The 27,676-nt window shown below is 51.8% G+C and overlaps 3 protein-coding genes across 3 annotated transcripts; 2 read left to right on the top strand and 1 right to left on the bottom strand.

Moving 5' to 3' along the window:
* The first annotated feature begins 1,728 nt into the window (after positions 1 to 1,728).
* Positions 1,729 to 10,899, top strand: CEP85 (centrosomal protein 85). The gene is made up of 13 exons (XM_010218892.2): positions 1,729 to 1,795; positions 2,320 to 2,472; positions 4,263 to 4,978; positions 5,617 to 5,750; positions 6,499 to 6,625; positions 6,765 to 6,950; positions 7,235 to 7,387; positions 7,633 to 7,787; positions 8,184 to 8,304; positions 8,756 to 8,806; positions 8,881 to 8,988; positions 9,605 to 9,830; positions 10,108 to 10,899. Exons 1-13 carry the CDS (start codon positions 1,741 to 1,743, stop codon positions 10,269 to 10,271), a joined length of 2,349 nt encoding a protein of 782 aa, XP_010217194.2. The 5' UTR covers positions 1,729 to 1,740; the 3' UTR covers positions 10,272 to 10,899.
* A 691-nt stretch (positions 10,900 to 11,590) lies between these two features.
* Positions 11,591 to 13,137, top strand: SH3BGRL3 (SH3 domain binding glutamate rich protein like 3). Its single transcript, XM_088531155.1, has 3 exons — positions 11,591 to 11,713; positions 11,916 to 12,083; positions 12,517 to 13,137. The coding sequence occupies exons 1-3, from the start codon at positions 11,666 to 11,668 to the stop codon at positions 12,580 to 12,582; spliced, it is 282 nt and encodes a 93-aa protein (XP_088387281.1). The 5' UTR covers positions 11,591 to 11,665; the 3' UTR covers positions 12,583 to 13,137.
* Positions 13,138 to 14,954: 1,817 nt separating this feature from the next.
* Positions 14,955 to 23,802, bottom strand: UBXN11 (UBX domain protein 11; the record flags this gene model as incomplete). The annotated part of the gene is made up of 11 exons (XM_088530980.1): positions 14,955 to 15,129; positions 15,880 to 16,026; positions 16,604 to 16,677; positions 16,856 to 16,959; positions 18,095 to 18,215; positions 19,596 to 19,673; positions 19,978 to 20,195; positions 21,633 to 21,747; positions 22,220 to 22,296; positions 22,899 to 22,956; positions 23,695 to 23,802. Coding segments are annotated over 11 exons (1,275 nt in total), but the record flags the coding sequence as incomplete, so codon positions are not given.
* Between the last annotated feature and the right edge of the window lie 3,874 nt (positions 23,803 to 27,676).

Raw genomic sequence — 27,676 nt, forward strand, 5'->3', positions numbered from 1 at the left:
CTGCCGCCGCGAAGCTCTGGGGCGGGGATGTGCGTGGCCGGCGAGCCAATGAGGAGAGGGAACGGGAGGGGCCGGCGCTCCCGATAGGCTGCAGGGGAAGGAAGGGGGCGTGGCGCCCGCCCTCCCTCCCCCGGGGCTGTAACGGTCGCGGCGCGCGGGGGCAGCGCGAGCGCTGCGGCGGAGGCAGGTGAGGGGCCTGGGCCGCGCCTCGGGGGACGGGCCGAGCTCCGCAGGGCTCCTGCTGCCCCGGGCGAGGCGGCGGCTCTTCCTCCGCCCAGGGAGCGCCATTGGATCCAGCTACCGCCCCCTCGCTCGTCTTCCCCTCAGCCCTTGGGCTCCCCGTCCTTCAGCGCCCCGCCAAGTTCCTCTCCTCCCCCTCAGGGTCGCCATCCCTGAGGTAAAACGCCCCCTCCCTGAGGTAAAACTGCCTCCCCCTCTTCTCTTCCCTTGCTCTAGAACCAAATCATGGTTCCCTGAGGCCAAACAGTCGCTTTCCTCGGAACAAATAACCTCCCTTGGGGATGAGTCGCTGCCCCCACTTCCACCCCAGCCTCCTGCGGCCGTATCATATCGCTCCTGCTCTCCATTGGTGTAGCACTGTTCTCTTTCTCTTTGTGATCCTTCTCTCCCTTTCCTCCTCGTTTCTCACATTTTTGCCTGTGGATGTGTCCCTTCCTGCCCCGCCTGCAGGATTTGCCCAATCCCACTGCTGCAAGGAGCGTTTTAAAGGATGCTGTGTGCGCTGTTGGCGGTGGGTTTTTGTGAGAGGGTGGTGCTGAGCAAGATGTGAATGCTTTGGTTGTTTTCTCTGTTGTATTTCAGCTTTGTGTACTTGAATTTCTATGTTAAAAGGGCTTGACTGTAGTGTGGGAGACGCTGAGATTTAAAATCAGTGGTTTCATACCTAACTACATATATAACAAGCACTGCATTTAGCTAAGAGTTATGCTTTATTACCTTGCTATAATGAGTAAAATGACACCACTGCTTCATTCACAATCTGTCCTATGCTGTCCCAGTGTGTAACATCTGTATGAATGGCTTCCATAGAGCCACCAGTGAGCCTTTGGTATTTGACTGATGGAGGGAAAGAGAAGCCTTAAGTTTCCCCAGTGAAGAGAGCTGTAAATTATATTCACATCAGAGGCAGCAAATTCACTCTCTGATGAGTGGATCAAGTTAAACAAGTTAAACCAAAGCTCTGGATAGATAATAATTGCCATTTATGGTACAGCAATGCTCTTTTGAATTGCTGCACTTGTGGCTGTAGTTGCCTAGTGACCTCTACAAGAGGGCAGAAATGAACTACTTTTAACGTTAAGACTTATAAAGATAATTTTTTTTGCCTCTCTAGACATAGAGGCAGCATGTAGATACCATGGCGACTGATGCTCTATAAATAACTATAATGGATATAAATGCCCCAGTTGACAGCTCTGCTGAACAGCTGCGTACCTGAAGAATGTTGCAAATGGGAGCTCTTCTCATTTCTCAGGCATGAAGAAAACCTACAACTGAGCCTTTTAAAAGTATTGATTTAGTACTTAAATACTTAATAATTAAGTGTGGGAGGGTGAAACAGAGGTAGCTGCTGGAAAAGATGAAAAATGCTATATTAAGATGAATTCCTTGAATGAGATCTTGCTGATCCTTGTCTACTAGGTTAATGGCAACAGGGCCTATTAAAATATATTTTTTTTCCTTTTATTTACTGTTCTCTAGCTGACTGGAATAGATAAGATGGCTGCTCTTGAGAAGCATCCAGACCTCAGGCTCCAGCAGATCAATCCATCAGGTAAGCACAGTCTTTAAAGCAATTTTAAGTCTTGTTCCTGCAAAATAATATAATTGCATGAGTGTCCAGAGGCACTTGCTAGTAGTTCTGTCTCTTGAATGATAGCCGATGATTTGGAAAGAGTCTTTAATGGTTGATAAAAAAAAAAAACATATCTCTGCCATATCTGCTAACATTGATGCTCCTTTTTATTTTTTTTATTTTTTTTTTATTTTATTTTATTTTAGTACCAGAGCATCAGCTTTGTTTAATATAACCCAGATTGTCAGTAACAGCAGAGTTGACTGCTCTTGACTCCTGACTTCCAATCTCCTGCTATTATTTGGCTTCCCTATGTTTGCTGCCATTTCCTTATGGAAAAGGAAAGAGATTTCCTGAGCAACAGTATGGGGAGTCTACCAAGGATCAGTTTGTTTCTAGATAGAGAGGATAATTATTTATGGCTTAATTAGGTGCACTGGAAGCAGGAAGCAGCTTTATTCTTGGTGGCTAAAACATGAATATCATGGACTTTTTCTCCCTAGACCCTTTGACCAGTCAGAAGAGTAATTTCTTGGAGACTGACTGGAAAACACCCATGTTGTCTGCGAAGTTCCAGAGTCGCATCAGTCGCTGCTCCAGCGTGGCTGACAGCGGGGACGCAGGCATCGGGACCTCCCGCTCAGACAGCACTGAAGGTAAATTCTGAACACGTTATCTCTTGAAACTGCTGAAGGATTTAAACTATTAATTAGCCCAGTATTCTTTCTACCTGTATTTTCATCTTCATTTGTGAAGGTGACATAGAACATTAGCGCTGCTCCCTTCAGCAGCAAGGGAGCTTGTGTGTTCCTTAATACAATACATTTCACACCTTAATGGATTTCACAGGCTGTCCTGTGTGCCTTGAACGAGCTGTAGTTCTTAATAACGTGGGAATTGAAATGGAGGCTTTCAAAAAAACCTAGCTTTTGGAAACATTATTAGAGTGGTTGTTTAAGTGTCACAGCCAGCCACTTTTAGGATAATAAAACATCCAGTTGTGTGTTGAGAGCTGGGGGGTGGTGACTGTTTTTTGAGAAATTGCCCTTCTAATGTTTGTGTTGTAGTTTTGTTCCTAAGAGCTTAGACTGAACTGCAGCCCTGGCAGCTGGCTGAACCACACTGACTTTTTAGTCAGTACATTAGTTATAAATGTCGTTGCAATAACCCTAGCCACGTTCAGGGAGCTGATTCCGGCATTCGCGTGCGACTTGCTGGTCAGGGATCAGGAAAGCCAAGTCCTTCCTGGTGGTATTAGGACTACAAGTTTAAGGAGCTGAAAACAAAATTGTACCTGTCTCCTGTGTTTGCTATAGCGAGTGTTTTGTGAGTGCTTGGCAGCAGGGGTTCTTAGGTAGAGCCAAGAAATGTCTGAGAAGATTTTCTGCCTCTCCTGTTAATTTTTGAGACGGAGTCTGTGTCTTTATTCTGACAGCTTTCCAGTCGTTTGATGATCATTGCATGATCTTGTTTGTTGGCTTCAAAATGTAACCTTTTATTCCTCCTTATAGCAATGCTTTGAGGTTACTAACTCACGGAAATTTGACCCTGCTGTCCTGTTATTGAATTAGAGAAACATCATGTGAGGATGGGCCTGCAGCCAAAGGCATGAAGAAAACAAGTTTTGGTATCTGGGAGAAACCTGAATTTAATGTGTTGTGCGTGTCAGGAGGAGGAGAAGGAACAGGCATTTCGGTGTTTGCCTTTCGCAGCTCTTGCTGTTGCTGTATTGAAATCTGAGCCTTGCTAAGAATAGCCCTGTATTCCCATGTCACCAGATTTGGTGTGTGCCAGGCAGGACAGGCTCACGTTGGGGTGTGTGTGCTCTGCTCTATCCCGCTTCCTGTGGCAGGGAGGCAAGAGCCATTACTGCAGCCTCTAGAAAAAGCTCTTTTGCTGCAGCGTCCTGGAGGAGTTCGAAGGTCACTCGCTTGGTGATGTAGCGTCCAGCTATGTTTGAAGCTCATCATGGGCTTAGTGAAGGCTCCAGTTAGCTTTGGTTGCAGTTCAGAGCCTCTGAGCTGCGGGACGGGCAGAACAGAATCAAGGACTCAGTGTTCAGTTGAGTAAGTCTTTTTATTCAATTCAAAGGCTGTGATTTTTAAACAAGCAGAAAGATAACCTTATAGATTGAAGATTATATTATAGAAGAGTAGCTTAAAAAACAAGGGTTAGAAATGTGTCCTGAGCTGTAACTTGCATTCTCTGTGTGATTTACTCTGGTAAGAAAATGTCACCAGGCTCCTGAACTTTGTAGTGAGGGAAAACACAGCTATACCTTATTCTTGTTGCTCTACATCAGCTACTGCTGCTTATGAGGAGATGTTTTGGGGAAAAGAATTGCTTTTTAAAAATTCTGTAGCGAGCTATTCAGCAGAGAAGTGGTGGTTTAGGTCAGAATACTTTCAGGATCGTAATGAAAGCATCATGCTTCTTGTTTCCCTAGACTTTTGCAACTCCAGTAACGGTTCCTCATTCCAGCCCATCAAAACCCAAGTGACCATCCCAACAGCTCATGTTATGCCTTCTACACTGAGTGCTTCACCCTCCAAGCTCCGCTCAGCAGGTGAACAGAGCAGTTCACAGAGTACCTCAAAACCTGCCGTGTCAGGATCAGCTTCAGGACTCATGAGAAATGGGGACTTCAGTGCTGGGAAGTCATCTCAGGTGCCACCCGGAGATCTCTTGCGTCTGTGCGGGGCTTCAGGGGAAAATGGTTTGGAGCAGTCCTGGCATCCCGCTTCCAAGCATCCTCTCTTGGCCTGTGATCAGAAGTTCGACACCCCTGCCATTGAGCAAACCTTTAATCAGTCTCTCTTTCTGGATAGTTTGTGCACTGACCCTCTGCACAGGTTCCAGAAGTTTAATCTGAACGCTGGGACAACTGAGGCAGGGAAGGATCAGTACAAAGTGCTGCCAGAGAGCAAGCAAGCAGCGGGGGCTAACGGGGTCTGCGAGGCCCACGGCGGAGCGTGGCCAAACGGGAACAGGCTGATGCCAGCAGCACTCCAGGCCAACGGTGTCTTTTCAAAACCCACAACTCCCCCATCTCGAGCATGGATGCAAGAAACCTGCACGCTGCACCCGCACGAGAGGGTCTGTGAACTCAGCGCTTGGAAACAACAGCTGGACAACGTGCGACTGCAAATAGAGCAAATGCAGGTAGGAAGCTGCTTGTGTGAGTGGCTCGGTCTGAAACTGCTCCTCTCTCGTTGTGAATCATTGAGGGCTTGTGAAGCAAGGGGGAAATGTCTCATGCTTCTCCCTGTCTTGTGCTGAAAGTCTCTTAATGAGCTGTTTTTACAGCAGGCCACGTCATGGGTATCATGTGTCACAGCACTCATGTAGCTCAAGCCTGGATAGTGTTACAGCCCTGCATGGTAACTCAGGCCGAGAGGTGAAATATCCTGTCCACCCAAAACTGCAAAGGAAACGTATGGCAAGAAGTTGTTAACCATTTAGCTCATAGGATAGTTTTATTCTGTACGTAGAGATAGACTTTTAGGAAAAAAACATGAAATTATCCACAATTTATTAGATGGAAGCAGTTTGTTTATCACCTCCCACCAGCTGTATGCTAATGGAGACAAATTGTTTCCAGTGAGACAGCGCAGTGATCTAAAATTATTTGTTAATCTCCAGTTGTGCTTGGGCAAAGTTACTTGGTCTTGGACATCAGCACAGACTGAAATAGCCATGTCCTGGCATGCAGATGAGCACACAGCGTGCAAAATAGCTCTAGCAATGTTGCAGTTACCTCTGCATAAACCTCTCCCTCCTTATTTTGTCTGCTCTTGCAGTTACAAAATGGAGCAGCCTGCCACCATCCCTCAGTGTATCCTGCTCCGGTGCCTTCAGCTGATCCAACCCAGTGGATCAATATCCTGAACTCCAATGAAAACCTCCTCAAGGAGAAGGAGCTCCTCATTGACAGGTGAGAGATTGACATTGAAGTGTGGGTGAAGAACTCCAGGATATTTTGTTTTGGAGGAGGCAGGATTATGAAAATAATGAAGGAAAGCTCTTGTCTCAGAGACCCTTTTACCCTTTGGAGGCTGGTTTTTATTTTTATTTATTTATTTATTTATTTGCCATAAAGAAGAACCTAGAAGTTCTAGATAGCTTAGAGTACTTTTTTTTTCCTCCCCCCACAAATCTTTTTCCCATCCTCTCAGAAGTAGAATTCTGAAAGATTCAAACAAATGTTGGTTATGTCTTTCCCTGTTTTATAATGGATCAAAACTTCCATTTCCATCACAAATATCTGGAATCTTGAAACTGCTGCCTGTTTGCTTGAGAACTTTTAGTGAGCTCTTGGAGGCCTTTATAATAAATCTGTTTTTTTGTGAATTTGGGCTGGCAAACAACACTTCTCATATGTTAATATTAGTGGTCCATAAGCTGTTATAAAAGGCTGCTTTAAGCATGATCACTGTTGGGGGAGAAGCATTTTTTGAAGGATGGGAGGGAAAGAAGGTTTATGCAGAGCTGTGAAAGTACGAAAACAGAGATTGGCTGAATTATTTATCTGCAGGCCAGTTGTCCTTCTTTTGTGCTTGTCACCTTCCCTCGTCTAGTATTAACTAAAGAGTCGTGGTGGGGCTGTTCTTGTGTGCTCCCTATCAGCATTGAAAACAAGGTGTGCATTTGAGAACAGTGTTATCTACATGTGTTTTCTACAGGCAAAGACAGCACATTTCCCAGCTGGAGCAGAAAGTTCGGGAAAGTGAACTGCAGGTTCACAGCGCCCTCCTTGGCTGCCCGGCGCCCCCAGCACCCTATGGAGATGTCTATATGTTGAGATTGCAGGTAATCGGGTGCAATGGGACATCATATATTGAACCCAATGGCCCTAACATATCTCACGAGGAATTTCCTGACTAGGAGGGTTGTGCAGGATATGATAATTCTTCAAGGGACAGAATTCACAGACTCTCTCTCCCCGTAGGAGCTGCAACGGGAGAACACCTTTCTCCGAGCACAGTTCACAGAGAAGACGGAATCTCTTGGTAAAGAAAAGATTGAATTGGAGAGAAAACTGGCTGCTGCAGAGGTGGATGCAAAGCTGATCCGGGAGACACTGAAGGAAACTATGCAGAAACATGTGGAGGAATTAAAGAAACAAGAAGAAAGGGTAGGATCCCATTGCTCTGGAGATATCTTCCCTCCTCCTATTTCCCTATCTATAAGGAAAATCCCTCCCTCCTGCAATTAGAAGTAGTTTAATACCTCTTCCTTTAACCAGAGATGAAGCTTATGTTAGGCTAAGTGAGTAGAAATGCTGCCGAGGCAAAATGATCTTGTATCTTGGTGCTGAGCACTGTACCAATAAAGGAATGGGCCTATACAAACAGCACCACTGGACTGAAGAATGGACAACTATTATAATAAAGAAGTTCTATAAAACTGTATTTGCAGGTAAAGGGAAGAGACAAGCACATTAATAACCTGAAAAAGAAATGCCAGAAGGAATCTGAGCAAAGCAAGGAGAGACAACAGAGAATTGAGACCCTTGAGCGATACCTGGCTGATCTCCCAACTCTTGAGGACCACCAGAAACAGAGTCAGAAGGTAAAAACCTTTTTCCCAGGTGTGATAATAACACTTTAGATATTTACAGCTGTGGAAGAATGACCTGAGCAAATAATCTCAAGCAAGTGAAGTTTCAGTGCCTCCTTTTGGAAGGAGGAATGTTCTGAGCTAGAGTTGAGAACTACCACATGGATAGTGAAAACTGCCTTGTGAGTGTAATTGAATTGTGTGTGTGATGAAACACCTGGGAGGTCTTTAAAGTATCGTGATAATCTTTGTTGCAGCTGAAGGAATCTGAACTGAAGAACACTGCTCTGCAGGAAACGGTGCTGGCGCTGGAAACACAGCTTGGAGATACCCGCGCTGCCTTCAGGGAGCAAGAAATGCATCTAGAAACACAAAAACGCAAAGAACTGGAGCTTCTTTCCTCGGTGCGCAGGTAAAAGTCTGGGGGATGGGAGTGAGCTCCGTCCTGGCACTGAAGGAGTCGCAGCACTAGAACAGGGATCTTTCAGCACTGCTGCTGTCCCGCTTGTCAGAACTGGGTTACCTGGGATTTGCTGTGATTTTGTGAGCTCCCACCCAAGCCCTGTGTTCAAATTCTGCATGCGAAGAAGGGGAAGAGCAGATGCAGGTGGCTGAGAGGAAGGGGGTATTTGTCATCCGGGTTTGTCTGTGTCCTCTGGTTATTGCTTTCAACTGTAGCTCCTTGCACAACAGAACTGTGCAACCCACAGTTACTGCCAACTGTGCCAGTATGATGGTCTGTCACTTTTCCCTGTAGTTTAATGAGGGGAAACACCCTGCTTTTCTCACGATATTCTGCCAACTTCAGCTTGCAGGACAAGGTGCAGCAGTCTGTAAAGAATGCAGAGAGAGGCCCCCCTGCCCATGATGGAGAGAAACACAAAGCAGAAAATGATTCTCTGAAGAAAGAATGCGAGTGCCTCAGGAAGGTAACTTTTTTCTTCCACTGGGTCACAGCAGGCACTAAAAAGCAATCAAGGACTTTGGCATTAGCAAGTGGTCACAACTGCACTGAAAGCTGTCTCTGGCACTGCAAACCGAGGGGTTTTAAGAGCTCTTCTTCTCTTGGTGTGGTGACCATGCAGTCCTAGAGTAGTCCCTGAACACTTCATTGGAGTAGAGCTGCTAAATGCAGAAAAAGGGAGGAAAACCACAAGAATGTAACTTACCTTTTCATAGCTGATATTTCTAATAGTTCTTTTGATCAGATGCATTTTGTTAGGACATCCACATTCTCTGCTAACAAATAGTAAGTTAAACAGTAAATGAACAGCAGAGAGAGAGGAAAGGGGAAACTGTCCCACTGAAGGAGAAATCCTGTTAATATCATGGAAAGAGTCTGTGTGGCCTGTTCTTAATGGCCTCTATTTTTGGTTCCAGATTGCAGACAAACAGCAGAAGAAGATGGAGCAATTGTCCTTGCAAGTAAAGGTGAGAGGCTGTTGTGGGGGGATCTAGAACTTAATAATGAATTAGACTTATTAATTTCCCATGGTCTCTTCCAGAATCTGGAAGAACAAGTGGCTCAGGAAGAGGGGACAAGCCAAGCTCTGAAAGAGGAGGCGATGAGGAGAGAAAACGCCCTGCAGCAGCTCCGCACTGCTGTGAAAGAGGTCAGAGCATGGGGACACTTTGAGTGCCAGAGCACAGCAGTTGAACAAATAATAAATTGTCCTTGTCTTAATTTGCAGTCAGCAGCTCAGCCTCCCCTATCCGTCAGGTGCCCTGTCAGTGTTCAGAAAGGAGCTCTCCTCTGCCCAGAAACAGGAGCAAAGGGCCTTCTTGACGCTCTTTCTGCTCCAACCTTCAGCTGGGGCTGCCTGTTGTGGTGCTGAGTACTGAGCTGGCCAGGGGAGGGCGGCAACACATTGAGCAGGTGCCTGAACCGGGCTGTGAGGTGGCACTTGGCCCCAGTCCGAAGCCTAAAGGCAGCTGAGCTCCATGACAGCCCCTCGGGTGGGATGGCCTGTGTCAGGGCGAGAGGTTGGGGTGCAACCTGGAAGCTTTTCTGTTGCATTGGCCCTTGTCGTGAGTACTTGGTGTGTGAGCAGGGAAACCTGGCTGCTCGCATCCCGTAGGATTGATCCTTGTTCATCCATCAGGAGTCTGGAGAGCCGGGCACAAACCTGCTCCTCCTGGCCTGGGCGCTCCCATCCTCATCGAGTCTTTGCTTTAAGCCTGCTAGTTTTGTACTGTGTGACCACTAATCTGCTGTGACCCCTTGTCCAGCTTTCTGTGCAGAACCAGGATCTCATCGAGAAGAACCTGACCCTTCAGGAGCGTCTGCGGCAGGCGGAGCTGACGCCGCCGCTCGCCGGGCAGGCGGCCCAGCTCGCCCAGGAGCTGCACGCAGAGCTGGGCACTTGTCTGCAGGATTTGCAGTCTGTCTTCAGCATAGTGACTCAGAGGGCTCAGGGCAAGGATCCCAACCTCTCCCTGCTCCTGGGCATTCGCTGTAAGTGTGCAGAGTGCTGGCCTAGCAAATGTGCTGAGGTAGAATTAAGTAACACCTGTGTTATATAGATACAACGTCCTCATCTTTCTGGGATCCTGAACCTTCTTTTGTGGTTAGCAAGCTCTAAAAATTGATGCTTCCTTGCTGTAATAACTCAGTGTTAAGTGGTGCCTCTGTTGCAAACGTGTCTTGATGGTTTTTCTGGCTCATTTACAAATGTGTGGGACCCTTGCTCAGAATTGCATGTCTGAGGTAACTCAATTCTCTGCCCCCACAGCTGTGCAGTACTCGGCTAAGGAGAAGGACGACTTGCTGAGCCCTGATATACTGGCAAAAAAACTGTTGGAGGTAAAACAGCTTCACAAAGAGGTGGAGGACTTAAGGACGGCAATATCTGACAGATATGCCCAGGACATGGGGGACAACTGCATCACCCAGTAAAGAACGAGCTCTCCCCAAAGTAAGGCAGGAAATGAAGACTTGAAACCCTGGGGAGACCAGAGCTCCTACAAATGACACTGATTTGGCACTTTACCATCTCATTTCTTGGGTATAAGACGTGTGGTTTCCCCATGAGAAGTCCGGGGGTTGTTGCCAGAAGTGCTGAGCTGCTGCCTGGCTAACTGGAATCGTTCGGGGCTTTGGTGCTGGGCTTTGCAGCTGCTCTGGTGGAGTGGAATGTGTTTGTGCTGTGTTTGCTGGAGCTGATACGGTCTCTGACGCTGGGAGGTGATTTCTGCACTGCCTTCCAGGCTTGTCATACTCTAGACATGCAAATGTGACAGTTTTAACCAATGCGAGAAGGGAAATACGCCCTGGTCTTTCTGATAAACTCCCTGTGTAGATCCTGTGTGACTAACAAGGCCGGACTCTTATCAGGGGATATTTGTGGATTTAACACTACTGCTAACTTTATCAAGGTGCTACAGGTTTTATCCGTGCGTGTGTGCACAGGGCTGGCTTGGGCACTTGTGCAGCCGTTTGTGGAACAGGACCTTTGCTCAGGTAAATGCAACCGGAGTCTTTCAGTAGCCAACAGAATTAGGGGAATAAAGTGACACTAAAAGACTCTGTAAATGCTCCTCCTGAGCACTGCTACCCTAGAAGCCTTAAACCCTTCATCTCCCTGAGAAAACGCTCTGAATTCGGGTGTGATTCCGGCTGCGGAGGGAGTGGATGTATCTGAAGTGCCTTAACGTGCTAGAGCACCCGCGGCTGCGCAGGCTGCCCCATGCGGCCGCCGGCCGGGCGAGGGAGCGACGCGTTTCTGGGAGCAGCCCCTAAGGCCCCACGAGCGGCAGGGCCCCCCGCGCGGCTCCCTGCTTGGGGAGGATCATCCCGCCCTAGACAGGGCCGGGGGCTCGGACCGCTGTGCGGAACCGGAGCCTTCCCCGCCGCCCGCGAGGCAGCAGCGCTTGGGTTTTGTTCTAGCCGCTTTTTGGGAGCTCCCCTCTCCCCTGTTAAATACTTGGATTGCTAAATAAATTGTGCTTCGTTCTTTGTCGCAGCCTTTTTAATCTCGATGGTCCCGAGCGCTTGAGACGGCGCTTTGGGAAAGGGCCCAACTTGGCGCTTTGTGTGTCGCTCTCGCGCGCAGAGGAGCCGGTTCCGCGGGAAGGGAATGGCCTGTGGGGCCGCTCGCGGCTGGCGCGGCGTCCCGAACCCCGCTGCGCGGAAGCCCGCGGCGCCGGGGCCGGGCCCGGGCCGCCCCACGCCGCATGCCCGCGCCCGCCGGCCCCATTGGTCCCCGCAGTCACATGCGGGGCCGCCGCCGCCCCCGTCCCGCCCTCGCCGCCGCGCTCCGGGCTGCGCGCACCCAGCGGCCGCCACCCACCATGAGCGCCCTCAAGGTCTACAGCACCTCGGTGACCGGCTCCCGCGAGGTGAGCGCCGGGACCCCCGCGCCCGCCCCGTCCTCCTCCTGCTGCCTCCCCGCGCAGGGCCGAGCCCCGGGGCCCCCCACCTGGGGACGGGAGCGGTGGCTCCGCGAGCGCCGGGTGTCCCCAGCGCGCGCTGGGGGTGTGGGCGCCTTGGGGTTCCCCCCCCCCCCAGCCCCATAACCTGAGTCTCCTGTCCGGCTTCTAGATCAAATCCCAACAGAGCGAAGTGACCAGAATCCTCGATGGGAAAAACATCAAATACGAGCTGGTGGACATCTCCCAGGACAACGCGCTGCGGGAGGAAATGAGGGCCAAGGCGGGCAACCCCAAAGCCATCCCGCCCCAGATCGTCAACGGGGACCACTACTGCGGGGTAAGGCTCACGCTCCGCCTGCGAACAGGCACCGGGAACGTTGGGTCATCGGGAATGATCCTGTTTCCCTTTTTCCCTGCTAAAGGTGGAGTGTCAGGATGCTTTTTCAAAGGCGTTTCTGATGAGGCGCCCACATTAAGCGCTTGTGGGTTATCGTGCGCTGGGGGTGTCGTGGTTTGCAGGAAACGGTACCGTGAGCGTCAGCGCAAGCCGGGGTGACCCCGAGGAGGGTGCGGGGCTGGGCCCAAGGGGCCCTCCATGCTCAGCACCGTCACCATCAGCGCAAGTGACTGACGCTAGGGCCATGAGCCCCTTTGTGCTGGGCGCTCGGGGGACCCTGCGTGGTGTCCCTGGAGGGGAGCTGGGGCCGCGCCAGGCGCTCGGGCTGCCCCGCTCTGGCGTTGCGAGCAGCCGTGTGGCTCTCTCTCCGCAGGACTACGAGCTCTTTGTGGAAGCCGTGGAGCAAAACACCCTGCAGGAGTTCCTGAAGCTGGCGTGAGCCGCGGCCCCTCCCGGCCTGGACTCCACCTGCATTCCCGAGTGCCCTCATCTCCCACCGCCTCCCCTTCCCGGGTGCCAGCGCCGTCCTGGCCCCGCGACCTGCCTCCCAGCACAGGGCAACCCGTGACCAAAACTCCCACTGCAGCTGTCTCCGATTCCCTCCTGCCTCGGCCCGGCGTCCTCTCGGAGGGATCCAAAGCAAGTCCGATGCTCCATGTGCAGCGCCTTGGGACGGAGCCGGCCCGGCTCGCGCAGCTTCCAGTGCCTCTGCAGCCGGCCAAGTCCCCGGGGCCGGGCCAAGCGCGGCCAGCCAGCGGCCCCCTCCTCCGCAGGGAAGCCCCTGCTCCCGACGGGAAGGGCCTAGGGCTACCTGTTACTTCCCACTTCTCCCGGTCGCTGGTAAAAGCGTAAATCCTGCTGCCTCACTTCCTCCTTCATCTCAACTGCTGAGATTACGGCTACCAAGTTGATTTTTTTTTATGTTAATTCAATGCAGAAATACTGCACAAAGGTGGTGTTTGCCCGCCCCCCATGGAGCGGGCAAGCGCTGGGAGCCCAGGGCTTGTGTCACCCACCAGGCCGCTTTGGTGGCGAGGGGCCCGCGCTGCCCTCGCCCCGCCGCGGTGCTGGGGCTCCCGTGTGAGCGTTGAGGGCTCAAGGCTGCTCCAGATCAGCCGAGGATCCGGCTGTCTTGTCTTATCTTTCCTTTCCATTTCTTTTTTTTGGGGGGGGATAGCTTTTTTGCAACCTGGACCAAGTGCATTTTGTTTTCCTGCCAAAAAGCAAATTTATAACCAGTGTTGTCTTCCGAGATGCTATTAAATGTTACTGTACCTTTCGTGGTGGCACTCGTGGGTTTCTTTTTAACTGCTTTTATTTTGACTACAGGTTAAACATCATCCTATGTAACGATTCCGGGTCAGTTCCAGCTTGGAGGAGCTGAGTTGGTTGCACTCAATGCTGCAGCCTGACAGAAAGATCTTAACGCCTTAAATTGCTGTCGCTGTTCAGACGCTCGCAGGACTTGCCCGAATATCCTGCAGTTTGGTAGCCACTCCCCAAATGGTCTCTCCGGTGCGTGGTAAGAGCAGCAGTTGTGGGGAGAGGGGCACATGGACAAAAGACCAATTCCAGCTCATAACTGACCCGGTTGGGCACAGAGCAGCTCGCGGTGGGGGACAGGAGGGCACCCTGCACGTGCCAGACAGCACAGGGTTCTGGGGACTGAGTCACGGGTCGGAGGCGCCTGCAGAAGCAGCTGCTGCTGGTGACGCTTCCTGTGGCCGAGTTGTGCTCGGCGCAGCCGCTGAAGGGGGTCTGGGGAAGCTGAGCAGTTCCAGGAAGCGCTCTGGGCGTCCTGTCCCCTTCCAGGGCTAACTACCTTTGAATTGCAACGGAGGTGGAAACTGCAACTAAATAGGTGCTTCTCGGGAGGCTTTAATGCGGGCTGGGTGGTGGCTGTGCTGGGCTCCTGCTGGAAAAGGCGCCGCCTTGCGCAAGGGGGAGCGTCGCAGCCGGGCGGGAACTTGTTGGAGCTGCAGCAGGAAGGATGCCCCAAGGAAGGGGCCTGCAGAGCACGGCCCCTGGAGATGTTTTAGGGGTATTGGGTGAAGAGGAGGCAGAGGGGATGTGCTCTTCTCCGGTGACACGGTGTCCTGTTGCAGCCGCACTGCGGCCTGCGAGGGAGGGCGGCCCCACGCGCGGCGCTGGCTCTGGGCGCTCGCGGGACGCGTCCCAGCCGGAGCTGGGGGCTGGCCCAGGGCAGGGGCTCTTTGCCTACAGGAAATGCAGCAGCAGGATCAGGATGGAGCCTGGCCCCATTCCCAGCATTTTGATGGCTCAAGGCCTCAGGGTTTAGCTTCGCCAGCAAACGCACCACTGAGCCTGCTTCTCTCTCTGTGTAAGTGCGGTGGAAACCTCGGGGGAACAGCCCAACTGTGGCTGTTGGTCCATCCTGCCAGGGTACAACCGCACTGCAGCAGCCTCGAGCCCAGCTCAGGAACCGCGCGGTGCCCGTGTGAAGCTGGCAGGGATCAGCCCATCCAACCTCAGCAGATGCGGGTGCCTCCGTCCCTGGTTTATCTCCGCGGGCAGAAACACCCCGATGGGTTTGGAACTCGCCCGTCTCGGGGAAACCACCCGCCCGCCAGGCACAGGACGGGCCAGGGGAGAGGCCCAGCCGCTGCCTCCGAGCTCCTCCCGCCATCCCAGGTAACGGTGCTACCAAGCGAAAGCCAGAGAGACAACTCTGCCCTCCCCGGCTCAGGGGGAGGATGTAATTCAGCTAACTGGGCAAGGCACCTCCTTCCTCTGGCGGGGCCCAGCACGGGCCGGACAGCAGGAGCAGCTGCAACATCGGGAACCGCCTTGCTAGAGGCTGCTGATCTGTTTGCAGCCCTGTCCCCCCTGTTTAGAAGAGGCCTTTTCCCGCAGCAGCAGGGAGGCGTTGGGGACGAGGCCGCAGTCCTGCAGGCTCCGGGCGTTGTCCACGTACACCCTCTGGGGAAAGGTGCTCAGGATCTCGTATGACTCGGAGTCTCCACCCCTAGCAAAGAACAGCGCGGTTTTTCCTCTGCACGGGCTCCCCCGAGGTTTTGCTCTAGCTAATCCAGCTGCAGTTATGTAAGAGCAAAGGGAGAGAGTTTCACAAGCACAGGCCAAGCAGAAGAAAGGGCTGCTCCTCCTAACTGTGAACAACGAGGCCCAGAGCAGCCGTTTCGGCCCGCGCAGCTGCAGCGGGGAAGGACACGCTGACATCGCAGCAGCGATGAGCTCATCCTGGGCCCCAAACCGAGGCCAGGCCGCAGGCCACAACAGCAGCGGGGCAAGGAGGAGGGCAAGTGTGTCCCCTCAGATGTCTAAAACTGCCCTAAAAGGATTTCTGAGGCCCTTGGGTAGCAGCGAGGGCATTGGAGATAGTTGACTGAGCTGAAGACGGTTTATCCCACAGCTGTCAACCAAGGGCTGTCAACCAAGGGTTGTGCAGACACCTCGGAGCAGAGCAGCAACAGTCAGGTGAGGGACTGAGAGCTGGAGGCCAGTGCTGACCCAGGTGAGATGGGAATTTTGAGAGGCCAAGGCACACGTCTCTGCTGATGCGTCTTCCTGTTTGTTTTGGCAGAGTTGGGTGGCTTAATGATCTGACTGAAGAGTCTGACCCCAAAGGGGTTTCCTCGAGAGCACCTCTGCTGTTAGGAGGAGCCAAAGGGGGATTCCTGCCACCTCCTGGCGCCTGGGACTAGCCCTGAGCAGCTGCGTGACCGTTCTGGGGCTTCACAAGCTGTCTTAGGCCTACCTGGCCTGGGCGAGGCGTTGGCGCAGGTCCCCGATGGTTTCTGTGAAGAGCATCTTCACGACGTACGTCTGCTCACCACTCTCGGATTTGATCCGCAGGGTGCAGACGCCTGGGGCAGGAGGCTCGGCCTCTTCAGCTGCCTTCCCCCTGGACGTCGGAGAACCCGGTTAGCTGAGGAGTGAGGGCTCTGCCCCCTGCAGAGCGCGAGCTTCGTGTGACGGGTGGCCCTGGGCAGCTCCTGCCGTGCCGGGGAGCCCGAATAAACGGGGAGAGGCTCAAGCAGGGTCAGCCTGGCCCTGTCTCACTGCAGGCAAATGGGCCAACCCACAGACCGAGGAGCTACTTTGCTTTCAGTGCTTGAAGGTATCTTGTAAAGAAGGATGCTGCTTTTTTATTTATTTATTTATTTTCCTTATTTATTTATTTATTTCGGACCAGGGCTGCTTGGTAAGTACTTTGCTCTACTTTTTTTGATTAAAATTAATCTGCTTGGTTATTATTCTTTTTTCATTAGCTATTTGGGTCCTATCTTGCCCAGAAGACTGAGTGTTACAGCACTGTTAGCGTGACCTTCTGCTTGCTCATTATTTTCCCGGAGGGAAGATAAAAGGAGCAAAAAGAGGCAAGTCCATTTACTCCCTCAGCTCAACGCCCCGAAGGGACTTGCAGTGACAGAACAGGAGGGGAGCAAGAGCCCAGTGTGGCAGAGATGGAGGGCCCAAACCTGCAGCTCTTTAGGGCAGCCAGCTGGGGCGTCTCCACTGGAATCACGGCTCCGCTCCGTGTCCCGTCGGAGCCCTGTGAGCAAACGGGTGAGTGTCAGCTCTGCAGCGGGACGAAGCAGTGCCCAAAAACCCCAAGAGGGAGTGACGAGGTTGCACGGGGCTCGGGGAGCCCTGCGAGGAGGTGGCCGGCGCTGCACGGGGCGCTGGGACCCGCGGATCGCACTGGGGACCCGCACGGGGCCGGCCGGTACCTGCAGCCTGGCTCTGACCGAGCCCTGGACATCCAGCACTTGTCCCCCGCGGACCAAGGACTTGGGGAGTTTGTCCAGGAACTGCTCCAGGGAGAGCTTGGGACCTGTCAGAAGAGGGAAAATGTGCCCATGCGATGCCTTTTTGATAATTTTCCATCAGAATGTTATTTGGTGACGCAAGAGACTAGAATAACCAACAGGGAGAGCTCTAACTTCTCTAGCTCTGCTGAGACTGGTTCTTCTCGGTCTCCGCTGTTGAAGCTGTCCCACTTTCTGGCCCACTGAATATTTCATTATCAACATAAGCAGCGACTGACTGTGCACACAGCCAGCATGGACACCTGCCAGGAACCTGGTCAGCCCTGCTCCGAATGAGAAAAACTCGTAAAACTATGGCAATTCCTTCAAACTTGGAAAACTCAGCTCATGAGAGTGCATTTGTAGGCGTTGGTTCCTCCTTGTGTGGTATCTCTGAGCAATTTTTTTTTAAACACCTAAATAAAAGAATCATTTAGCACCGCTTCCATTTGTAAATGTCCTTGAGATGATTAAGTGAATAATATAGTGTTATATATATAAGGTAATGACATTGTTGCTGATGACTAATGCCACTGTACATATTATTTAGTTACACAAGCTGTTTTCTCTCTATATGACTGAATGTATTTGGCTTTCCAAGCATGACAGTATCAGACTGCTGGCGTCTAAAAACAAAATGAGGTATCTCTAGGCTGACCTTATATGCCGTATTCCCTAATGAAAGTTTGGAGAGGAATTCTGGTATCTTGGGAATAGCTGAGTCTGCTTAGAGATGTCAGCCTTGCGGATGCAAACTGTACTGGAACCAAAGGGGTAACTGGAAGTGGCCCTCGCCATGTTCGCGGGGTTCCTGTGCATCCTCGAATGCTGCTCATAGGGGTGAGGCTGGAAGGAGCTGGGTCTTCCAGAACTGGGGGGTGTGGGGCATATTTTGGGAAACCTCCCGATCTAATGTTTCTTTATGACTTGTCATGCCTCCTTCTTTAGGAAGATTTAGTGATTAAAAGGGACACCTTGTGTGCTGGCTGGCTTGGAGAGGCAGTGTTGCTTCAAGAGCTGCAAGGGGAGAACTCCAACACACAAACATTGTCTTCCTGAGAACGGCACATTCGTTTCTTGCTACCTGCACAACCATGGTAAGACTTTCATTTTCCTTCCTGGGAGTTACCTGTGATTTTCCAGGCAGGTTTAAGAATTTACCTGGGATCTCTGTGGTTTCCTGTAGCTCACTTGATTTGGAATGGCCAACCACTTGGCCAGGGCCAGGAAAGCTCCCTGGAAGGTGTCTCTCCTGGAATACCACGTCCCTCTTGTCGGTGACCTGTGGATTAAGGTTGTCTGCTGTAAACAAGTCTGAGTGCTGCCCTAAACCAGTTCTAACTGCACCAGAGCACAACCAAACACAGGAAGAACCAAGAACTGTAAACCCCAAGCGAAACCCAGAGCTAGTTCCTGTGAAGCTGGTCCATCTGTCAAAACTCAAATCTGTTTTCAGGCCCTGCAGACTCTCAAACTAAGCAAATTCTGGCCGTTTGCAGAAGCCTAGAGCTCACTGATGCTCCGTGCAGCGCCAGGGTGGTCACTCATCCCTCTCAACAGGCCCATGGGGCTGCCCCGCTCCGTGTTTGCGGGCGGGTTGGGGGTGAGGAGGAATTCACCGCCGGCCGCGCGCTGTGGTTGGGCTGAGCCGGGGCTGCGCGGGGAGATGAGCGCTGGGGATCGCCAGGGAGCCCTGCAGCCCCCAGAGGAAACGCGCGAGCGACGTGTGCGGAGGGGCAGCCTGTCCATCCAAGCGCTCTGCGTCCCCTTCACCCCCGACTGTCCCAATCGCAGCTGGAACAACTTGGGGGCTGTATTTGCCCCGACCTGTAGGGCTGCTTTGCGGCTTCTAGTCCTGGCCAGTCACACAGGGCTTGGAGGGAGCCACAAACGCTGCCTTGGGACAGTCCTGCCCCTCCACCCGCGGCACCTTCCGTCTCGGCTCGGCCGCAGTAGCTTTTCCCTGTGCTGTTGCCTCCTTTCTGGCAGGAGGTAAATGTCCCCCTGCCTGTGCCTGCTGTTTCAGGTGCATTTGAAGACTTACATTACAGTCCTCTGAGATTCCTTCCCTTTGCCCGTTTTGTGCCTGAAAACAAGGCTTTTCTCTTTTTCCTGGTAATTTTTTTTTTTGGGGGGGGGGGGAGCAGGCAAAGACTTTTCAGGAAGCCAAAGGCAATTACATTATGGCAAAATCAACTTTTTCTACTTCCTTGTGACACGTGTGTCTAATCTGTTGTTAAAACTTTCTCAGGGGAACTGCTTGAGATTTTTTTTTTTAATTGCAAAGCTACTCAGATGCTGCACGTGCTGCTCGGATGCTGCTTCTCTTCTACAAAGCGTGTTCAGCTCTCTGAACTCTTGTTCCAAGCCACGATTCACCGAGGCAGCGAAACCGTTGGGTCCCAGTGCACAGATACTCACATGTTTCCTGTAACAGCTCTCGCAGGTGTTTCCATCCACCCTTTTCCTAAGACACCCCTGCAGAGAACTTACTTGCTTATTAGCTGTGTGATTTCAAAACAAACTTAATTTGGGGAGGGGAGGATCTGTGGGGAGGATCCAGTGGCTTGGTGATAGTGGAAGAAATCTGAGCCCTTTTCTTAGAGAGCCAAGAGAGGATTTTCTATCAAAAAGCTGCTGAATGGAGCTTTGCACTGCCCACCTGTAAAGGAACGCCGTTGGGGTAGCGTGGCTGTAGCTCTGAAGGGAAATAACCATCCATGATATCCCGCAGGTATTGCTGAAACAAAGCACAAGAACCTCAGTGCCCGTCCTCAGACTCTGCAGTCATCTCATGACTAATATATTCCTCCTAGGTTGCTCCTATTTGTGTTTCTGCAGTGAAGGAAAGTGTGCATGGAAGACTCAGAGTTTTCAACTCTAAAAGCTCCTGTACAACCAGGTAACAGTCCTTAAGGGCATCCTGAGAGCGTGAGGCTGGGAGGTCTCCGCAGCTGCGCTTTTTTCTGACTGGGATGAGCTCCCAAGCCCTACCTGGGATCTGGGGAGGCTGCGAGTCGAGTTCCCCCCACACCTCTCCATACCTGCGAGGACGGTTCCTCATAGGGCCGAAAGGGTCCGTTGCCCATGACCATCCCATCTCGATACAGTGTGAGGGGGAGGGATTCTGGCTGCCTCAAGCGAGCGCCCCGAGGCGTGTGCTCGATCTCAGAAAGGCCTTCCCCAGCCAGCGCGTTCAAATCCTTCACGTTTTCCAAAACTAAGTCAAAATCAATCTGGAATTTTGAAGCAATTGTTTCACCTGTGGCAGAAGGAGCTCAGTTAGGAGGAGAAGGAGGTGCCAGCTAAACAGTTTTCACATCTGCGTGGACAGACTCGAGGTGCATTGCAATGCTAGTATTTTGGGGCTGTCCGTGCTGCCTCTTGGCGTTTCACCGTGTGCAATTTTGCAAAACGTGGGGCGACAACACTGCAGTGTTGCTGGGCTGCCAGGTCCCCATGGGTGTGTGCGAAACCACAAGGGCAGGGCCCCAGGGAAACAGTGTGCTTGTTAAAACCTGCCACGAGCTCCGCTGTCAGCTAAAGCCACAGCAAACTGTTCTGCAGCAGCCTTCAGATCCCTGCGTTTGCTCGTAACTTAATGTGTTGTCTCTTAAAATGATGCTGCGAAATGCACAGAAGGAGGAACTTGTTGTGTGGATTGGGTAAAGGGGCCAGGCTGGCTGAGGAAGTGCCAGTGTAAACACAGCTGGCTGCCTGCTCCGAGCCACGGGCAGGTTTTGTCCCCAAAGCAGCCCTCTCCCACGGGGCTGCTGCTGAGTGTGTGTGTCTGGGGGCACGTGGAGGGAGAGTGGCACAGGGGATGTTGTGATGACATGGAGAAATTAAACGAGAAGAGGAAATGAGAGCAGAAATATACGCAGAGGGGGGGCCCAGGGCCTTTGATATTTTTCTGTTCTGCTTTTCAAAGATCTGGTAAAGAAAAAAGAACAGCTTATGTAAGAGGAAAAAAATCTGTTAGAATGAGTAAATGAACTGCAACTCAGGAAGATTATTTCTGTTACTTTCCCCATCTTACCTCCTGCATCTAAGAGAGGAAGAAATAACTAGGCAGTATTTGCATAGTGCTCAGGAGGCAGCATTGGCTGCGGAGCCCAGGTTTTGTTTTGTTCTGTTTTTTTCCCATTACCATTTCCTAGAAGGCTGTTGCCAAATAGCCTTGGACCCCTTTCAGCACCATCGGGTCCCACTTAAACCGTTCACGTGGCTGCTGGGAGGAAAGGCAAACAACACTCGCTGACAGAACCGGCAACGTGGGCCACTTACTGTAGCCACTTTGTGTACAAACATCTGCTGCTGGTTTCCACGCACTTTACCTCATTCCTATTAGAGCAAAATCAGACCTTCTACATTTAGGGTATGTCAGGTCTTAGGGTAGGAAGGAAACAGCTGCTGTTGAGGGTATTTTTCCAAATGGTTAAACCACCAGGTTTTCTCCTCCCAAATGGTATTTATAAAATATATGCATATAAATACCAATATTTGGCCCGGCCCAGCCTCTGTTATATTGTTCCATGTCTGTTGACCCGAGCTGGGCTGAGCTGGGCTGATGTGGAGACGCCAGGCCAAGATCACAAGCTCTGATGACCTGCTTGTCTTCTCCAGGAAATATTGTACCCTCTCCAAGTGTTCAGCGGGAGCTAGGACAGCAGCCCCAAGGAAGAGCACTGAGTGTTACCTGGCTTCCAGAGCCTCCTTGCAGGCAGTTCTTCTTCGTCCTTGCATGCTTCTAAGTCTTTGAGTTGTTCATGACTCTCTCCAACCCAAATCAGACCATAGTCATTTAGAAACCGCTGTACATAGAAGAGAAAACCCAAGGCAGCAGTGCAGGTCCACAGACACAGAAACTGGAACTGGAAACCTGAGCGTAGTTGTGACTGTGGCGTGCAGAAGGGGACGTGAAAGTGAAGGTGGCTCATGGCTTATTTGGCCCTGTTAGACATTCTCACTGACAGAGTAGTAGCAGATTAATGTCACAATGAAACTATCCTTAGTTATATAGTTGTCACCCAAAGCTCTGACAGCTGCAAAGGATACAGCCCTAGGAATCAAAATTGTGATACTCGGAGGTGGCCTGACATTTGTGTATACAAACTATTCCCCTCCCTGTAGCTCCCATCCAACCTGCTTTTTCTTTTCTGAGGGGTGAGGTGAAGATTTGTGGCAATTAAACGAGCAGCTTGATAAGCACCAAGCAAGCTGGGACTGAAAGAACCTCAAGTGAAAGGTGCAGATAGCTTGGGGTAAGCAAAGCAAGAGTCTCACCTCCATCTCCCAGACCTGGGTCTGCAGCCGAAGGCACCTCGTTTCTAGATCCTCTGCTCTGGGTGAGTCAGGAGCATCTGATAGGGAAGATTTTTTTTTTTTTCCTAGGCAGTTTTAAGGAATTGCTGCAGATAACCTATGCCACGCAGTGGAGGTGCCCCTGCAGCCTGCCTGCACTGTGAATTCATCTGAGCCCATAAGCCACAGGGGCTGTGTGTGCTGTCCCTGCCAAATTCAACCTGCAGCACTTTGAGAAAGATGTGGACAGGCTAAAACCTGGACCTGGGAGAATTGTTTGAGACTCCAGGCACAACTCGGGTTTTGCTTAACTGCGAGGAGCTCTGTTTTTTCAGATTGTTTGATTTCTGTGCTGTTTACTTGTTCTTTTCTCTGCCCCCTGTCATCTACCTACATGGTTGTTCTGTACTCATGGAAACTTAGTAACCCATAAAAAAAATGGGTCACAAAATACTGTATTACGCTGCACCAGAAAAGCAGAGTAGCAGATGCATGTATGAAGGGAGGATCTACCTCGGTTAACAGCAGCGTGAGTGTAACTGATCTAAGGCAAGGGCAGGTCAGAAGCCCTCAAGAAGGTCCTGGTACTGCAGCAGAGCAGGTCTGGAGCTCTGTGGAGCTCTCAGGTAGGAGTAGGGTGCCAAGAGCAGGGCATTTTTACCTTCTGCTTTCTGAAGGGGGGTCTTCATCTTCCCCTTAAGTTCAGCAATCTTCCTGTCCTTTAAGATCCAAAACCAAACCAAAACATGTTTAGTTTCTCTTTGGTACCTCTAAGTGTGGTCTGCACAATTGGTCCTGGCTGTACATACACCCTCACCCCCCTGAGCGGTGTTACAAAGGCTCTTATCTCCTCAGAAACACCTTGATGGGACCCAAAAGAGGGGTGGATGTAATAACACTGCTCCAAGAATAGGTAAGGGACATGCAGACCCACCTACCCCCTTCTTGGCCATATGGGCAAGAGCTGTGGGATGGATGGGGTCATGGCCTTGCACTCCCTGCTCGAGCACAGTTCACAACCTGACCTGCAGCAAGTGACAAATCTGGAAACTGAACCATCATCTCTGTAGTCATTACTTCCAAAAACACTGTTTATTCCAAACTTTGGTTAGGTGAAGAGGCGTGCTGTGGTGCAGCCCTGTGATCTGAGCAGCTGCTGCTTCAGAAAGCAAAAAGAAGGGAAGCCTGAAGCTAAACAGCCAATGCTTTGGGGAAATGAGTGCTGAGATTCATTTCTTAAAGCCTGAAAAAGCCCAGCATAACTTGACTGTCATGTCCCACACCCCAAGGCCAAATGCTGTCTGCTCTGTGGCTTTGCAATGGGTCATTTCTGTAGTAAGCAGACTACAGATTAACTTGTTTTTGCCCAAAGTAGGTCTGAGTAGGTATATTGCTACTGTGACTTGAACTGTTAAAGTAGGGCACTGAACAGGCCCTCTAAGGACCATGATTTTTACCTTCAATTGGATTTCCTCTGCTTGTTTCTTTACTTTTTGTTCCAACAGAGCAATTTTTTGCATCATGGAGGACACGAGCTCCATGTCGGTGGGAGCTGCACCTGAAAGCACAAGCACAATGTGTCACCTCTCTAAAATGCCATCAGCACTGCAGGCTGATTTTCACTCCAGGGCATCTGCTGCTCAATGTGTTGTACTATTTTCTGAGCAGAAGACTCTACACAAGAATTTGTGTTCTGCCACAGCAGGTAGGGCAAGGGGGGTCCTTTCTGGCTACTGTGTCTAAATCTCTTGGTCCCTGAGCGATGAGGAGATGGCTGTGCCACCAACACAGGAGGTGCTGCTGTGTGTAAGAGCAATACAACCTAAAGCAGCCCTGGGCTGTTGAGGCCACCCGCTGTCACTGGGAAACAGCGATGACTCTGCTTCCCCTCTTCTTTGAGACTACCCTGTGCGTTTTTGAGTGCTATGCTTGTTGAGCAAGAAGATGGACTGTCTTGCACTGCATCCTTTGTCCTAGGAAGAGAGGCTGTCACCTTCTGAGAAGAGGTGCAAGAAGCATGAAAGAAAGAAAACAGGTCAGTATTTTGGATACAAGCTCACTGATCCCAGGTAGGAGTTAGTGAAAACAGAGAGGCTCAACTCATTTTACAACATAGGACCCAAGCAAAACTACAATATGAGCAGTGGAGTAGAGTGAATATAAAATAGGGCTGCCAAAAAAGCAGATAGTGATGTTGGTTTAGAGCATCCTGTGTTGTACAGTGAGGAAGACCAGTGGTAAATTTGGGCTGTTTTAACAAAACAATAGTCTGAGACAAACTTTTGTGGATCTCGCTGAAGCAAATTTTGCCAAGAAGGGAAAGAGAGCTTTTGCTTTAAGATTAAGGAAAAAGAGGAAGGATATGGCTTAAAATGGAACTGTAAAAGTAGATGAAGTGTTCTCGGGCTTAGCGATGATGTGGAAACCATTTGTAACTTATCTGATTTTGAACACATGTAGGAGAGAAAAAAATAGAGAACAGGAAGAGAACCACAATTGCCAACATGTGCAAAATACGTAGGATGGTAAGAAAAACCTTACCAGTGGAAGCAATGTCCTTAGCTCCCTCTGCTCCATTTCTAAAAATAAGAGAGAATACACAGAAACAATGGGTGGATTAATTAACTATTGGAGGGTGTGCTTGATGGGCACGTTTTCAACATGTGATTGTAGACTGTCCCGCCCCAAAAAATAAATAAGCCCAAACTGTACATTTTCACACCGGTCCATCTTCCCCATCCCTACTGCCTGCTTCCTGGGCTGGGTGGCTTCGTGCCAATATTGTTGCTGCAACTGTCACTGTTGGACACAGAACTGAACTGAGTGCCCTGTTCTGCCAGAACCAGACTTGATTGACTGTATTGGTTGAGTTCATGGAAAGCTGATAGCAGTTAACTTTTTGGAGGATTGTAGACAAAAAGGACTCAAATTAACGGGCATAACTTTTATTGTGTGTGCAATACAGCAGGGGGGGGGTGGCAGTGTGCAGGTCACACCGTGATTGTCATTGTTTCTTTGATTAAGGCACTAGGAGAACCAGGTGGTATCAAATAAACCAAACCAAGGAGACACAGGAATCAGAGAAGTGTTAATGGGATTTACCGTGGCGTGCGGAGCTGGAGCAGGACTTTGGGGTGCTTTCCCAAGGGGGGGAAGAGCAGAAGTCATGGTTTTAATGTCAGACGGCCACAGATTCCGGGGCACAAGGACCTGGAGGTGTGTGAGGGATGAAGGGGGCTGCGGCGGGGAGGCCAAAGCGAGGGCTGCAGGTGCAGCTCGGCACAGCTGGCTGCCGCCTGGGCACGTGGGTCCCATGGGGGCGCTTGGAGCGCGCCCTGTGGCCACCCCAGCGCGCGGAGCGGCCCGGGCTCCGGGCCCGGCGCTGCGTGTCACGGTGCCGCTCGGGTGACACTCACCCCCGCTCCCTCAGGCGCGGCGACGCCATCTTGTTTACGCGCGGTTGCCGCGGCAACCCAAGCCGCGGCGATTGGCCCAGCCCCGGCCACGTGGCCGCCAGAGGACTACATGTCCCAGCGTGCTCCGCGCCAGCCCCTCGGCGGCCTCAGGAAATGGCCGCCTCTGCCCCCCAAAATCCGCCCCCCTCTTCCCCCCTCCCCGGGGCGGCGTTTTCCAACCTCTTCCCATTTAACAGCGTTTTTAAAGTTTCCTGTTTTTAACGTTTCCCAGGGAGAGATGCAGAGCAGCACCTCACCCTTCTGAGGCCTCTCAGTTGGGGCAGGACCAGACACGTCCCATTTTAGACACTATAGGGCACATTCGCCCTCCCCAATCCGCTTCATTTTGACGCTTCCATGCGCTGCAAAAAAGCAGCCAAATTGGGTGCCTCTTGGCAAGCGCCTTCAGGCCCTGGCTCTGTGGGCCTGGCTCCCTGTGGCTGTGCAGAAATAACCCAAACAGCTGCGCATTGTGGGAGATTTGCTCTTCAAACTCTCAGAAAGAATCTAGTTGGATCCCTTGGCTTTCCTGAAGGAGCGGGAGGTGCCGTGGGAGGAGGCAGTGCTCCTGGGGCAGGGAAGCATTAGCTGATCTCCTGGCCGTGTTTCTCCATCGCGTTATGGATGAGCCACCCTGGGAGTGACTGCAGGGCCCTGGTGAGCGCTGGTGGTGCGTGAGGTGGGGAGTCTTTTCTATCCGGGTGTTTTACTCTTTTGAACAGGGCCTGGAGGGGACCACACAGTCACACGGGCTGGTTCCCTCATCTGGACATGGCAGTTCGGCTCCATCTTTTGCTCCAACTCACTGGGAAACAGGCTCATTGCGAGGGCAAGGCAGGGCCCTTGCTGAAATGTTGGCTGATTTGCAAACCTTCCCCGTGAATCAAGACCCGTAACCGTGATGCAGCCCCTTACACCATGGGGCGAAGGCAGCGAAGAGACGCCCAAGGGGCCCCTGGCGCCACTCTGCACCCGCTGGCATCGCTGTGCAGCCCTTTGCTCCAACAGCCAAGCTGGGGGAAATCACAGCATCATCATGGTTGGAAAAGACCCTCCCGATCAGCAAGTCCATCTGTAAACGCATCCCCACCGGTGCCTGCTCATCCCTGTCCCCAAGGCCCTCATCTCCGCGTGCCGTGGTGCCCGGGCTCAGCGCGGAGCCCCGGGTGGGCGGCGGGGCCGTGGGTGTGCGCGGGGCGACGCTTCGGGGCAGGAAGGGCTGCGCGCGGCGCCCTGATTGGCGCGACGCCCCGCGGCTCCCGCGCCAGGAGCCCCGCGCCGCCGTCGCAGGGCGCACACGAGGAAGCGGCGCAGCGCAGCCGGACGCCGAGCCCCGCCATGCAGCCCTCGCAGTGCGCCCGCCTGCTCCTTCTGCTCGCCCTGCTCGCCCTCTGCTTGGTAAGAGAAACCCACAGCCCTGGGGAGCCCCCAAAGCCGGGGGTTCAGCCAGATCCACCCTAACTGCAGGATTCACGGAGAGGGAGAAATCCTGCCCGCAGCCAGACAGCAGAGCATCTTTTACCTTAACCCTGGCTGTCCTATAGGAAGCTTTGCACTATGATCTGCAAAAGTTAAATAATTCTGTGGGGTTTTAAGTCTTTTTTTAGTGCGTGTGCTTTGTCCTGCCTCTCCCTGCTGCAGGTTATTTTTCTTTCCCTTTGGGGAGGCTTGATTGAACCCACGCGCAGCACTGCGCAGGTCGCGCTCTGCTGTCTGTGGGTTGAGGACCGTTTTGGGGCAGCCTGTTTGTGCCTGTGTTTTTAGGGAGGTGGGTGCTGTCCCAAGCAGCTCCTGTGACTGTTTCTCCACAGCTTCTTCCCACATCGTTTGGGCTTTTGTCAGTCACAAATGTGACAGGTGACATGACCTGCTGCAGGCTCTGCTGCATGTGTTTACAGGGCGGCTGTGCCAGTTTGGTGGGCAAACCCACGAGCTGCAGCCCAAAACACTCTGCAAGTCCCCAGCCCCGCACCGGGGAGCAGTG

Source organism: Tinamus guttatus, unplaced genomic scaffold (genome assembly GCF_059628265.1).
Source record: "Tinamus guttatus ecotype Peru unplaced genomic scaffold, ASM5962826v1 Tinamus_guttatus_pri_ptg000397l, whole genome shotgun sequence".
NCBI classification, from domain to species: Eukaryota; Metazoa; Chordata; class Aves; order Tinamiformes; family Tinamidae; genus Tinamus; species Tinamus guttatus.